Source organism: Jaculus jaculus, chromosome 3 (assembly GCF_020740685.1).
Source record: "Jaculus jaculus isolate mJacJac1 chromosome 3, mJacJac1.mat.Y.cur, whole genome shotgun sequence".
Classification (NCBI taxonomy): Eukaryota; Metazoa; Chordata; class Mammalia; order Rodentia; family Dipodidae; genus Jaculus; species Jaculus jaculus.
This window is the reverse complement of record NC_059104.1, coordinates 75,781,168-75,796,580: the sequence shown is the minus strand read 5'-3', so window position 1 is coordinate 75,796,580 and position 15,413 is coordinate 75,781,168. Positions and strand designations below refer to the sequence as shown.

General features: G+C 39.5%; 1 protein-coding gene across 4 annotated transcripts in view; it reads right to left on the bottom strand.

Moving 5' to 3' along the window:
• Window positions 1-15,413, bottom strand: part of Ncapd3 (non-SMC condensin II complex subunit D3) — a 173,818-nt gene that overhangs the window by 128,853 nt on the left and 29,552 nt on the right. For 3 of the 4 annotated variants that reach the window (XM_045145067.1, XM_045145064.1, XM_045145065.1), the window contains 2 exons: window positions 13,842-13,996; window positions 10,834-10,996 (listed from right to left, as the gene is read on the bottom strand). The exons of the other annotated variant lie outside the window; for it this stretch is intronic. In XM_045145067.1, coding sequence (XP_045001002.1) covers window positions 10,834-10,996; window positions 13,842-13,996 — 318 coding nt within the window. The remainder of the gene's footprint in view (window positions 1-10,833; window positions 10,997-13,841; window positions 13,997-15,413) is intronic. 4 annotated transcript variants of the gene reach the window in all.

The window sequence follows — 15,413 nt, the reverse complement described above, 5'->3', positions numbered from 1 at the left end:
GCAGAGGTAGAGGATCACTGTAAATTCAAGGCCAACCTGAGAAAAAAAGAACTGAAAATGAAAGCTGGGGAACTGGCCCAACAGTTAAGAGTGCTTGCCTGAGGGCCTCTATGGCCAGAGATGGCCAAGTTCATTACCTAGAACCTACATCCACATAAAAAGCTGGGCATGGCCACATAAGTTTCTAACCCCAGTCCATCAAAGACTAGAGAATCACTGAGGTTTGCTAAACAATGGCAGCTAAAAGTTGAGGGAGAGACCGTATTTCTAAGAAATACCAGGCATATCAATAGAAAAGGGCACTGAAAGTTCTCCTCTGGTCTCTACATGCATAGACATGGTGCATACACCACACAGTCACACACACCACACATGCGCTGAAATGTACATGGTTTGGAGTGATAAATCAGTCAGCAAACTGCCTGCTTTGCAAGCATGAAGACCTGAGATCTATCCCCCAGTACCATGTAAAATGCCTGGCATGGTTGTGTGTGCACGTAATCACAATGCCGGAGAGATAGAAAGTATGATCCTTAGGACTTGCTGGCTAGATACTCTAGTCTAATTGGAAAGCTTCAGCCAACAAGAAAGTGTCACTCCAAGATGCATTTCTGATAATGACACCCTGTGGTAGTTTGAATGTTAATGTGTTAATGTATGGCCCCACAGACTCTGATGTTTTATTAAAATTAAACTTATAACTTGGATCTCTAGCCAACTGGCTGGTAGAGGTGTCACTGTGAGCAAATCCTGGAGTCTGGTGCTAAGGTGTAGAGAGTATTGTGAGCTCTGGAGGTTCATGCTGGCTTATGATGCTAGATGTTTGGTGGTTTTTCTCTGCTTGGATCTCTGAAAAAGAGCAAACTTCTTCCACCATTGATGGAACATCCCCTGGATCTATAAACCTGAAATAAACCCATTCATCCCATAAACTGTGCCTGGCTAGAAGTTCATCCCAGCAATGTGAAGCTGAGAACAAAACACCCAATGCTGTCTTTTGACTCTTAACACGGATATGTACATGCGTATGCCATATAAGCAACACACACACACACACACACACACACACACACACACACACAGAGAGAGAGAGAGAGAGAGAGCGCCACCACGCCCGGCTCAGAGAGAGAGAGAGAGAGAGAGAGGGAAATAATTGAAAACAGCAATACTGGTGCTACACACCAGAAGTGATATAATTTGCAGCACGTCATTGGTAGAAACCAGGGATTCAAAAGTCCAAGACCAACCTGAGCTATACAGGAAGTTGGAGGCCAGCACAACACCCTGTTAATTACACACACACACAGCTTAGTAGCCATGCCAAAACAGCCAGGAGGAAGGATTAAAGCAAAACCCCAGCAAAATACACTCTTCTTAAAAGTGAAGGAGTATAGATTATTCTTAGATACAGCGGAGAATTGGACAGACCAAGACCCACCAGGAAGGAGGAAAATAGCCAGAGTCCCACTGAGGTGATCTTGGCCCGCAATCCCCCCAAGCCTGCCTGACACAGTCCACCCAGGAGCACCAGGTGGTGGTGGCGGCAGCAGCAGCAGCAGCAGCACAGACCAAGCAACAGATTTTTCAACTCCATCAGCCTTCTTGGAAAGCTAAGAAATCTAAAGGAAAGAGCTGAGATCAACTAATGAGCTACTGAAAGTGCGAGCAACTCCAGAAGTCTGAACGCTCCCATTCCCTACCATCAGAACCTCAAACCTCCAGCATTCAGCCCCCAGTGGCAGCTCAGCCAGCAGAGCAGATCAGAGGTACAGCTGCACAGAACACGGAGGGATCAAAGTGGGCACTCAGCATTGGTGAGATTGGAAGCCACCCCAAAAGGGAAGAAGGCTGACTGACCAAAAAACAAAACAAAACAAAACAAAACAGGTACACAGCCCTGCAAGAGGTAATCTCTTTACTTATCAGGGCAGGTTACGGGGTATATATTCTTGGTTGGCTTTACCATTTTCAAATAACCTGTATTTGGGGGTTCAATTTTATTTCCTTTGGTGCTCTCATATATGTAGGGCCCTTGTTTTATGCTTCTGTCATTAGTGGGGACAGGGTCTGATCCAGATCCAGGCTGACCTGGAATCCAATTCAGAACAGAAATCTCTACCTCCCAGCTGACATGAATAAGGATGCAGAACAACACACACCCTTAGGAATTTTGACTTTATATGAATATCTGATTGTTTTAATCCCCACAATAGCATACCTTGTGATGCTTTTTACTGATTGTGTATGTTACGTGATTGAAGTTATAGAATTTGCCAGTAAATTATTCCACCCAGTCCACTAGAATACCAACACTTAGGATTACTTCTGTGTCTTGATTGGGGTACAAGAGCTACACCTGGCACCTTGAACTCATATCCTGAGGGTATACAGAGGTGTACTGCCATGTCTGGAACACTGTAGCTAACTAGAAAACCCAAGCATCAGATTAATTCAGGATGCAAAAGTTGCTACAATAGAAAGAATCAAGACAATACAGGGCTGGGGAAATGGCTTAGCAGTTCAGGTGTCTGCCTGCGAAGCCTAAGGACCCCGGATCGATTCTGCAGGACCCATGTAAGCCACACGCACAAAGGGGCACATGCGTCTTGAGTTTGTTTGCAGTGGCTGGAAGACCAGGAGTGCCCATTCTCTCTTTCTACCTATCTATTTCTCTCCTTCTCTCAAATAAATAAATAAATAAAAACATTTAAAAAAAGAAAAAGAAAGACAAAAATAAAAGAAAATACAGTCCTACCAAAAACTACAAATCCATCAGAAATGATCACAAATGAGACTGTTTTAGATGAAACCTGAAAAAGATTTCAAGAAAATGATGGTATCTATACTCAAAGAAATCAGAGAAGAAATGAAGGGAATCAAAGAAGAAAACAAAGGAAGTAAAGAAGAAAACAAACTTCTGAAAGAGAACACAGGAAACCAGCTTAATGAAATACAGAGGTCATTACAAGACATGATTAAGGAAATAGAAATATTGAAGAAAAACCAGGCTGAAATCCAGGCTTTGAAGAATATAGTCAACGAAATAAAAAACTCTGTGGAAAGTCTCACCAGTAGAATGGATGAAGGAGAGAATAGAATATCTAAACTAGAAGACCAGATGGCAGACCTAATACAGTCTAACAAAGAAAAGGAGAGCTAATAGCAAGGTATGAATGGGAATTTCAAGATATCTGGGACACTATGAAAAGATCAAACATAAGAATTCAGGGTATAACAGAAGGAGAAGAATTTCAATCCAGAGGCTTATTAGGTGTTTTCAACAAAATCACAGAAGAAAAATTTCCTCAAAGTGGGAAAGAAATGTTAATGCAAATACAAGAAGCTTTTAAAACCCCAAACAGACAAAATCTGGAAAGGACCTCTACTCGCCATGTTATAATTAAACTACTAAATACAAAAGCCAAAGAAAATATATTGAAAGCAGCTAGAGAGAAGAAGCAAGTCACCTACGAAGGCAATCCCATCACAATAATTGCAGATTATTCAATACAAAGTTTAAAAGCCAGATGGGCTTGGAATGATGTATTCCAAGTTTTGAAAGATAACAACTGTCAGCCAAGATCACTTTAACCTGCAAAGCTATCTATCCAAATTGATGGAGAAAGAAAGACATTCCACAAGAAAAACAATCTAAAGGAGTTCATGACAACTAAACCACCTCTACAGAAAATACTTGAAGGAGTTCTTAATGTCAAAGAGAAAGCAAAACACACAGAGGATGAAATAGGAAAAAATAAACTACACTCAAATAATAGTTAAAACAAATAAGTAAGGGGAAAACAGGAAACACTAAAAATTAAGAAATGGTGAGAATAAATGCATACCTTTCAATAATAACTCTTAATACCAATGACCTCAATGAACCATCCAAAAGACACAGGTTTGCAGACTGGATTAAAAGTCAGGATCCTGTCATTTGTTACCTCCAGGAAACTCATCTCTCAATAAAAGATAGATACTGCCTTAGGGTAAAAGGATGGAAAGTGGTATTTCAAGCAAATGGGCTTAGGAAACAAGCAAGCGTTGCTATTCTAATATCTGACAGGATAGACTTCAAACCAACATTAGTGAGTGAAGACAAAGAAGATCATTTTATACTGATTAAAGGAACATTCCAGTAGGAAGACATTACAATCCTAAACATATATGCACCTAATATGGGGGCTCCAAGTTTTATCAAACAAACACTATTAGACTTAAGGTCACAGATAACATAGAATACAATTGTAGTGGGAGGCTTCAGTACCCCACTCTAATCACTTGACAGGTCATCCCTCAAAAAATAAACAGAGAGACATCTTGATTAAATGATGTCATGGAACAAATGGACCTAACAGATACCTACATAACATTCCACCCAAATGCTGTAGAATATACATTTTTCTCAGCAGCACAAGGAACATTCTCTAAAATAGACCATATGTTAGGAAACAAAACAAATCTCTACAAATATAGGAAAACTGAAATAATCCCTTGTACCCTATCTGACCACAATGGGATTAAACTGCAAATCAGCAAGAAGATACAGAGCATACAGAAATTCATGGAGAATAGCTGGGTGTGGTGGTGCATGCCTTTAATCCCAGCACTCGGGAGGCAGAGGTAGGAGGATCCCCGTGAGTTCAAGGCTACCCTAAGACTCCATAGTGAATTCCAAGTCAGTCTGGGCCAAAGTGAGACCCTACCTCAAAAAACCAAAAAAAAAAAAAAAAAAAAAAGAAATTCATGGAGAATAAACAGTACCCTATTGAATGATCAGAACATCATTGAAGAAATCAATAAATTCATAGAATCAAATGATGATGATAATACAACACATCAAAACCTTTGGGACACAATGAAAGTAGTCCTAAGAGGGAAATTTATAACACTAAGTGCCTATTTAAAGAAATTAAAGAGTTTACAAATAATCTAATGCTCCACCTTAAGGCCTTGGAAAAAGAAGAACAAGGCAAAGCAAAAAGCAGTAGACAAGAAGAAATCACAATAAGGGCAGAAATTACTGAACTGGAAACCAAAAAAAATCCAAATAATCAATGAAACAAAGGGTTGGTTCTTTGAAAGGATAAACAAGATTGATAAACCTTTAGCAAATTTGACCAGAAGATAGAAGAGATAAAATTAATAAAATTAGGGCTGGAGAGATGGCTTTTAAGCGCTTGCCTGTGAAGCCTAAGGACCCCGCCGGTTCGAGGTTCGATTCCCCAGGACCCACGTTAGGCAGGTGCACAAGGGGGCGCAGGTGTCTGGGGTTCGTTTTCAGTGGCTGGAAGCCCTGGCATCCCTATTCTCTCTCTCTTTCTCTGTCTGTAGCTCTCAAATAAATAAATAAAATAAACAAAAAATTAATAAAATTAGAGATGAGAAAGGCACCATTACAACAGAAACAAAGAAATTCCGGTAAGTATAAGGACATAACTTAAGAATATTTATGCACCTGTGTTTGAAAACATGAGAGAGATGATGATTTCCTTGATTCATATGACCTACCAAAATTAAATCAAGATGAGATACACCATTTAAAGAAACCTATAATAAGTTCATATATCAAAGCAGTTATAGAAAGTCTCCCAACTAAAAAAAGCCCAGGCCCAGCTGGATTCAGTGGTGAATTTTACCAGACATTCATGAAAAAAACTGATACCAATGCCTCTCAAGCTTTTCCATAAAATAAAAAAGGAAGGTATTCTACCAAACTCCTGCTATGAAGCCAGCATCACTCTCATATCAAAACCAGGCAAAGACAGAACAAAAAAAGAAAATTACAGACCAATCTCCCTCATGAACACAGATGCTAAACTTCTGAGCAGAATATTGGCAAACAGAGTACAAGAATATATCAAAAAGATTATTAACCCCAACCAAGTTGGCTTTATTCCAGGGATGCAGGGATGGTTCAACATATGCATTAGGTCTTTTAGGGTTAGCAGACCAACAGACCTCCAGTGGGAGAGCACAGAGGAGTAAAAAAAAAAACAAAAACAAAAATGGGAATCCACTGATTCCCATGCTCCTGGGCAGCACTCCAGTCCCCCAATCCCCTCCAGCAGCTGCTGTAGCCACAGTTCGCACCTCAGCAAGAACCTCAGATAAGGGGACCCAGGCCCAGAACCTCCAGATGTGAATGCAGTCCCACTCACCTCCACTCCCCACCCCTGTATGTGGACCCAGACCAGCAGGCTAGCATTCCCCCAGGGGACCTCCACACAGGAACACAGAACCACTTGCTGCCATCCCCAACTCCCTACACGGACAAAGGTCAGCAGGCTAGTGATCCCCCCACCTCCACCACCAGGGACCTCCACATTCCACTGCCCCTCCTTGCATGGACCCAGGCCAGCAGGCTAGGTTTGACCCCTCCAGAGGCTCAACCACCACAAGGGACCTCCATGCTCCCCATCCTGCATAGTCTAAAAGTTTCAATACGTTCAATTTTTTTTTTTTTTTTTTGTGAACAGAACATCAAAGAACTATGGAATACCCTTAGATGACTAAACATTTGGGTCATGGGAATACCAAAAGGGGAAGAAATTCAGACCAAAGTCATGGAGAACTTATTCAAAAAATTATCAAAGAAAATGTTCCAATTCTATCAGAAGAAAGTCCCACCAAGATACAACAAGCTAGTAGAACTCCAAACAGACTGGACCAAAGCAGAAATTCTCCAAGACACAGTAAGACTCTAAACATCAATACCAAAGAGAAAGTCCTAAAAGCAGCTAGGGAAAAACAACATGTTACATATAAAGGAAAGCCCATCAGAATCACTTCAGACTTCTCAATGGAAACCCCGAAAGCCAGAAGGGCCTAGAATGGAACACAGCAAAGTCTAAGAACCTATGGCTTCCAACCCAAACTACTCTACTCAGCAAATCATCCCTTATATTAGATGGTGAATGAAACTTTCCATCATAAAACTCAGCTTTACAACTATATGAACACAAAACCAAACCTACAGAGAGTACTCAGGGCAATCTCCACACAGAAGATTCAAATAATTAAACTCAAGTGCCTACAAGAAGCAGATCACAATAACCAAACTCAGAGAAAGAAAAAAACTACAAAGTCTAAGAAAACACCAAACTACCTAAAACACCATGATATGGCAGGGATTAAATCAAACCTCACAGGCATTACCCTAAATATCAATGGCCTTAATTCAGCCATCAAGAGACATAAGCTAACAGGTTGGATCAGAAAGTTAGACCCCCTCATTCAGTTGTCTTCAAGAAACCCACCTCACCACTAAAGAAGGACACACAAGGGTGAAAGGAAGGAAAAGGACATTCTAAGCAAATGGAAATAAGAAATAAGCAGGTGTAGTTATACTAATATCAGATAAAATAGACCTCAAACCAAAAAAGACAAAGGCCACTTCTTACTTATCAAGGAAAAACATCCAAAAAGAGGATATCACAATAATCAATCTTTATGCACCAAACACAGGTTCAACACAATTCATAAAACAAAACCTACTTGACAACAAAATAGAAATAATCACCAACACCATCAGAGTTGGGGACTTCAATACTCCACAATAAGCACTAGATAGATCATCCAAACAGAAAACTAACAGGGAATTGTGAGAGCTCAACAAAACCATAGATCAATTAGACCTAATGGACATCTACAGAACATTCTAACCAAAATCCACACATTACACATTCTTGGCAGCCCACTGAACCTTCTCTACAATAGATCATATACTGGGTCTTAAAGCCCACCTCCATATATTTAGGAAGATAACATAATTTCCGTCATGGTATCAGATCACAATGCTGTACTACTAGAAATTAAAAACAAAGGATACACCAGGAATCCCATCAGCTCCTGGAAATTGAACAACACAATTTTAAACAACAAATGGGTAGTGGATGAAATAAAAGTGAAAGTGTGAAATTTCTAAAGATGAATGACAGTGAGAACACATCGCACCAAAACTATGGGACAAAATGAAGGCAGTCCACAGGAGAAAATCCATAGCCCTAAATACCTTCATAGCAAAAACAGACATCCCAAATTAATAACCTAATCATCCACCTAAAGTCATTGGAAAAGCAAGAAGAATCCAACCCAAAAAGCTCTAGATGGAAAGAAATAATTATGATCAGAGCAAGGCTGGAGAGATGGCTTAGTGTTAAAGCACTTGCCTCTGAAGCCTAAGGACTCTGGTTCAAGGCTTGATTCCCCAGGACACACGTAAGCCAATGCACAAGGTGGCGCATGCATCTGGAGTTTGTTTGCAGTGGTTAGAGGCCCTGGCACTCCCATTCTATATCTATTTACCCCCGCCTCCCATCTGTTGCTCTCAAATAAATAAATATTTTTTAAAATAAAAATATTCTTTTTAAAAAGATCAAAGCAGAAATTAATGAATTGGGAACTAAGGAAACACTAAAGAATTGATGTACAAGGCACCATTTCTTTGAAAAAATAAACAAGATTGATAAACCCCTGGGCAATTTGATCAAGTGAAAAAAAGAGATGCTTCAAATTAACAAAATTAGAAAGGAAAAAGGAGAGATTACAACAGATATAAGTGAAATTGGGAGAATCATCAGCAGGATAGGAAATCAATGCACAAAATCAGTGACATTGTCCCATTTTTCAATAGCAACAAGAAAACAAACAAAAATACCTTGGAATTACATTAACCAAGGATGTGATTATACAACTGACAGAGGCCTAGTTTCTAGAATCTACAAAGAACTCAAAACACAAAATGGGGCAAAGAACTGGAAAGGCAGTTCTCAGTGAAGAAATACAAATGGCAAACACACACTTAAGAAAATGTTCATCACCCCTAATCATTAGGGAGATGCAAATTAAAACAACGATGAGATTCCACCTTACCGCAGTAAGGATAGCAAACAATAAAACATCAAATGAAAACAAATATTGGTGAGGTTGTGGAGAGATAGGAACCCTCATTCACTGTTTGATGGAATGTAAGATGGTAACACCATTATGGAAAGGAATATAGAGGCTCCTAAAAAGGTTGACTATAGAGTTAACAACAGACCCAGTTCTTCACTTACTGGGAATTTACCCTAAAAGCTTCATGCCTCAGTTCAGACAGATCTGCTCAACCATGTTTGTAGCTGCTCAATTTGTAATAGCTAAGAGCTAGAATCAACCCAGATGTCCATCATTAGATGAATGGACAACCAAGATGGGGTATATCTACACAATGGAATTCTACACAGCAGTAAGGAAAAATGACACAATGAAATTTGAAGAAACATGGTTGAACCTGTAACAGATCATTCTTAGTGAACTCACCCAACCACACAAAGATAAACGTCATATGGTTTCACTCTTCTGTGGCTCCTAACCTGAATCAGCCCAAGAGGCTGACATACCCAATAAGCATCTAGAGGACTGAACAATAGTGAGGCTGGGGTGGAAGAGAAGGGTAAGGGTGGAGGTGGGAGACATAAAACTGGACCCAAATGGCAATGGTACCATAAAATTCTACATCCTAAAAGACAGACTAAATGGTTGAACCTTCATCAGGTCCTCAGAGGGAACACCTGAATCACAGGGCCCTGGAGAGGCTAAGATGAAGACTAACCTTAATCTTCTCCTGTTCCTTTCTCTATCCCTCCTTCTCTCTATCTCCTTATATCACCTATCTTTGTCTTCCTTTTTTTCCTTGGTACTGGCCTGTTAACTCCCAGTATGAGCCCACAGTTAACATTCACATGAGCTGTTGATCAGAGAGAGACCTACAAAGTTTACCAGAAGTAGACAGATTTCTGTCAGAGGACTTGATGACTCCCCAAAGGTTACTGGTAAGATCCTATTGCTGAAGACACCATATGCAATTGGTGGAATATGGAGTGACCTGACTGGAATCTGGAAAAGAATCAGTCCCCAGATAGTTAGCTTGTCTAGCACCAGAAGGTGCAACATGAGTGACTGAGGGAAAATGACCAACAACTGTCCAAGCAGCTCATGGTCTAAGCTACTCAGCAGCAAATACCCTGATGTCATGCTCACAGAAGTGCAACAGTGGCACACAGCCATGGTGGGTATCCACATGCTCTTGATTTGGCTAACTGATCTGCTCAGTGGAATGGAACCCATAGCTAGAGCTGGGAAACAAGTCAGAACCATATACAAAAATCAAGCCCGCTCTCCACTATCAAGCTCCCACCAATTGTGGACAACAAGAGGGCCTACACCAATTAAATTCTCTCTAAAATAATAATGGTTATCTCATCTATCTGGTGCTGACTTCACTCTCAATCGGAGAATTTGCTTCCTTTTTTCAGATGGACGCAGATCCTGAGGACAGAATCAGCCCATCACACCTCAACAGGGCTCCAGCTGAAACCAAGAGTAATTGGGGAAATGAGCAAGAGTGCTGCTTTCTTGGTGAACCTGGTACCAGAACAAGGGTGAAGGAGATAGACACAGAGTATACTCAACTCCTACCAAACCAGATATCCAGAGACACAGAGGCTCCTAAGATCTCATCACTGAAGTAGAACTAAAATGACCCCAACATGGCTCAGGGAAATTTGCGTTGGGGGATCAGAAAGATTGTTAGAGCCACACATTAGGTCATTATGCAAAGACACTGCTTCTTCCCCATAACTGATGGCTAATCCCACAATGTTCCCCAATAAGGAGGGTCCCTATTGGGGGGGGGGGACGAGGAGGCTAACAGTGGTACCAACAAAAAAGAAATGTTCCCAACACATTCAATTATCACAGTTATATCACAGCAATAATGATTTTTTTCAAATATTTTTCCAAAAGCATATTTTTGGAACCCATGAACACAGAAGGCAAATGTATACATACCTGGTATTTCTAGTAGCAAAAAATAAAGACTAGCAGCATGAAGGCCATATTCTCGAGATTGAACACTGACATTTTTCTTATGGACTACTTGAACAAAGTGATAGAATAATGCCACCAGTGTACAGTGGGAAATATTATTCTCAGTAAAAAAGGTCCAGATGCTCTGAAAGGAGAGAGGAAAATCACAAAAGCCCATCAATAACTAGAGAACTGGAAGTCTTTGGTTGATTTTTACAAGCACCAAATAGCTTTTAAAATATAGTAAGAGCCAGGTGAGGTGGTGCACGCCTTTAATCCCAGCATTAGGGAGGCAATGATAGGAGGATCACCACGAGTTCAAGGCCAGCCTTGGCTAGAGTGAGACCTTACCTAAAAACAACAACAACAACAATAAACAGGTTTGTAAAATAGAGTAGTAAGGACTATGATTATAGCTCTGTGAGTGCTTAACATGCACAATTCCTTGGGTTTGATCTGTAGCAACACACAAACACATGCATGCACGCAAGCTCACAACAGTTATGGTTCAATCTGGCTCCTAGTGAAATTTGCCATCTTCAAAGGGACTGAAACAATGTATTAAAATTCAAAAACAATTATTCAAAATTACAAAGATAAATAAGTTGTTATGGTTGATTCTGAAATACTCTCCACAGGCTCATATTTTTGAGAGTATGTTACAGGCTGGTAGTATTATTTTGTGAAGCTATAGAACCTTTAGGAGGTAGGAGCTAACTGGCAGAAGTAGATTATAGCCCAGACTATGTGTTGCAGCTGCTTGCTATTTCCTGGTTTATGATGAAAGAAGCCCCCACCACATGCTCCTACTACCATGAATCCTGCACAGTCATTTCCCACTATGAAACCCTTGAAACTGTGAGCAAAAATAAATCATTCCACACCTCAATTTTGTTACATACCATGTCACACCAAAACAAATTAGCTAATATAGACATTTAATAAAAGTTTCAAAAGCTTTTTATTAAATTTAAAACATGTATTTCTGAAAAATAAAAATAAAATAAATAAATAAAGTAAAACTGCACTGGGGTGTCCTAGATAACCCAGATGTTAAATGTATCCATCAGAAAAATCAAAGAAATTTACTTAAATTTATATGTTCTAGAGATGAATAATAATACATTTTTTTCCTCAGTAGAATGCAGAAGTAGCCTAGATAAGAAAGAAAATAACCCTAGAATGGGAACTATAATCTTATTAATTTTATCACTGTCCAATATTTCTCACTAAAGGTATTAAGAAGAAACAGGAACTTCTATATTCTAAATAGTAGGAGAAAATCAGTTTTTCATCCTTAAGGTTTATCTTTTTTGTTGTTGTTGAGACAAGGTCCTGCTTTGTAGCCTAAGCCAGCCTTAAAGTTGCAATCCTCCTGCCTTAACACCCTGAGTATTAGATTACAGACATGCATAATCATATTAGGCTTTTTAAAAAATATTTTATTTTATTTACTTGTTTATGGAGAGAAAAAGGCATATCGAAATAGAGATAGAGAATGGGTATTAACAGGGCCTCTAGCCACTGCAAAAGAACTCCAGATGCATGTACCACTTTGTGCACCTGGCTTTACATGGGTACTGGGGAATCAAACTCAGGTCTTTAGGCTTTTCAGAGAAGCAGCTGCAGCCCCACATTAGGCTTTTAAGTGTTTTAATAAAAGTTTGATCTGCTTGACTTCAGCACTTGAAAGCGTGAGATAGGAATAAATTGAGAATAAGGCCAGCCTGCACAGTGAGGGAGGAAGAAAAAACATCCCTTTTTCCTCTCCTTTTCCCCACAATGAACCTTCTGGGTAAAACCACATTGTACCTGCATAGCAGATACATTTTTCTCTCCACATGTCATGTGTGCTTGGTTCACTCTGTACTAACCATCACCAGAACTGCTCATGTCACTTCAGTAGTGCACAATCCCATGGCTACTGTCCAGTGTGCACCACAGGGAATGGCACTCTCTATAAGCAATTGCTCCTCCAGTGGTCTCATTCCACTCTCTCTATTCCCACCCTATCCTCTTCACCATCAAACAGATATTGTGAATGTCTAAGCTTCTAACTATATCTTGATCCAGAATATCCTGTTCTATCCTGTCTTTTGACCTACATTTCAAATTATCAGTTATATCTCTCAAGGATCTTCAGACATGTAGTTAACATCCTTCTCCTCCTAGTTTTAAAATCTTGAGACTCTTGACATTTTCATTCCTTATGTAGCCTTTTGCACCATGTTTCTGATATCAAGCAAAGGGCTCCTACGACTGAAAGCTCTATTAATTCTATCTCAAAAAGGTTCCCTAGTTTTTAGTCCTCCTTTCCAATTTCCGTCACTAAAACTCCCGACCACACCATATCAATAACACTTGTTACACTAGTACTACTTAATAATCTTCTGGTACAGATTATTCCCACTCTAGTCTGCATACAGATCCATTCATGCTGGTTGGTTTATTCTTCTCCATACTCTCTCCTAAACTGCCCACACTGGCCTAGAACTTACTGTGCCAGCAACGAGACTGGGCTCAAACCTGTAGCAATCCTCTGTTTCAGCCTCCCCAGTAATGGGAATATAGGTGTGAGCTTGGAAGAAAATTAATTACCAAAACATAAGCAAATGAGAAAGAACTTAATACTGAAACAAACTCCTTGTGGATAAGTCAATTTGTAATATTATCTAATTTACTTCTAGTTAACAGTAAGTTTCCTAACAGCTAAGGCATGCTTAGGTTCTTATTTCCATGGTCTTTCATTTTTGTATTGTCTGGTTTACTTCACATTTTTGCTTTTATACTTTTTCTAATTTTGTTATTTTAAAAAATGGTCATGGGTTGAAAATAAAATTACAATTAATACTTCAAACCTTTTGGACACTCCAATGAATGAGTTCTTTGGTACTCTTACTTAATTCCTTAACAACAATAACCACCATCAGCGTATGTTCAGTAATATCTAAAAATGGGTAGCTAGATTTAGTTTTATTTATTTATTTTACCTCCAAAGATCCATGTTCTTCAGTAGCAAAGGGGAAAAGACTTTCATAGAGTTTTGTGAATGCATTCAATCCAGTCTCTATGATCTCTGCCTCGATGCTGGGATCCAAAGGCTCAGTCTCTGTGAAGTCCATTTCCCACACTGTGTCTACCCATTCTAAGAAAAAATGTAGCAAAATTAACATGTGCTCACAAACAAGGGATAACATAAAACATTACCTATAGATACCAGGTAAATTCTAAAAAAGTCACAACTCACATTTAACTATAATCATACAGGGACCATGTATATGATTATAAGAAAGCAGCAAAACTTAAGAAAATGGGTATATATATTTTTTAAAGCCAGGTATGGTGGCTGGTTGTAATCCCAGTACTTGAGAGGATGAGCTAGAGTAACTACTTAAAGAGTTCAAAGGCCAGCCTGGGCTACACAGTGCAGTTCAGGCCAGATTGTGCAGCATGCTATGACTTTGTCTCAAAACCCCAAAAATGAAAGAAAAGATACTCTCTCCTTTTAATACCATAACTGACAATTGGCCTATTAGTTAATCATTGAAAAATCAACAAAGGAAACACTTTTTAGATTTAATAGGTTCTGGGAATGGTACTTGAACACACTCAATAAGCAAACTTTCCCATAAGTTCTACTGAGAAAAACCAGAGACCCATCAATTATGGCCACAAATGTTCTTCTGTGGCAATCTCACAAACAAAGGTAATAAACCCAAATAAAGCATTTGGCACTTTACTGGGTCCTTAGGCAATAATGGAGCATACTGAAGCAGAGATTTCATTTCTCCCAAGAAGGCCAAACTAGGAGACAAGCAAAGCTCATACAAAAGAATACCCAAACAATGAAAAGACTCTGTTGAGAAGGTGGCATTAACACAACCTTTCAGCTGCGCTCCTTGCCAGGCTCTGTGAACTCTAACCAATTCACTTTTCTAACCAGCTATTGTTCTTTAGTATTTTCATTTGTATTCCTCCACATCTAAAATTAGGGCTAGATTTATAAAAAGTGGGGATACAGTCAGACGTGGTGGTGCACACCTTTAGTCCCAGCACTCGGGAGGCAGAGGTAGAAGGATTGCAGTAAGTTCAAGGACAACCTCAGACTACACAGTGACTCCAGGTAAGCCTGGATAGAGAGGCTCACCCAAAAACAAACAAACAAATGCGGGGCTATCAAAGGCAATAATAAGGGATTTCTACATATTAATGTTATTTACAACTAGCTCAGGAAATCAATCAGGATATGAATACCAAGTCAAAAACAAAACAACAGAGATAGGAAGCCTCTGCCTTTACTTCATGGCTCTCAGTATTACATGGCATTCAGCAAACGAAAAGTAACACAATCAGCTAGACCTGTCCTCCTTATTCTCCTTTCCAGTCATCTCTTGTCATGTGATCTTGACCTTAAAAGATATAGTCTATGTAGCCCAATATTCACAATACACTGCCTAAAAAATAGACAACAAAGAACAGGGATGAGGCTCAGCAGTAAGAACCATGGCCAAGTGCAATAACCTGGGTTTGAACTCCAGAAGAACTTAAAAGTACAACTGGAG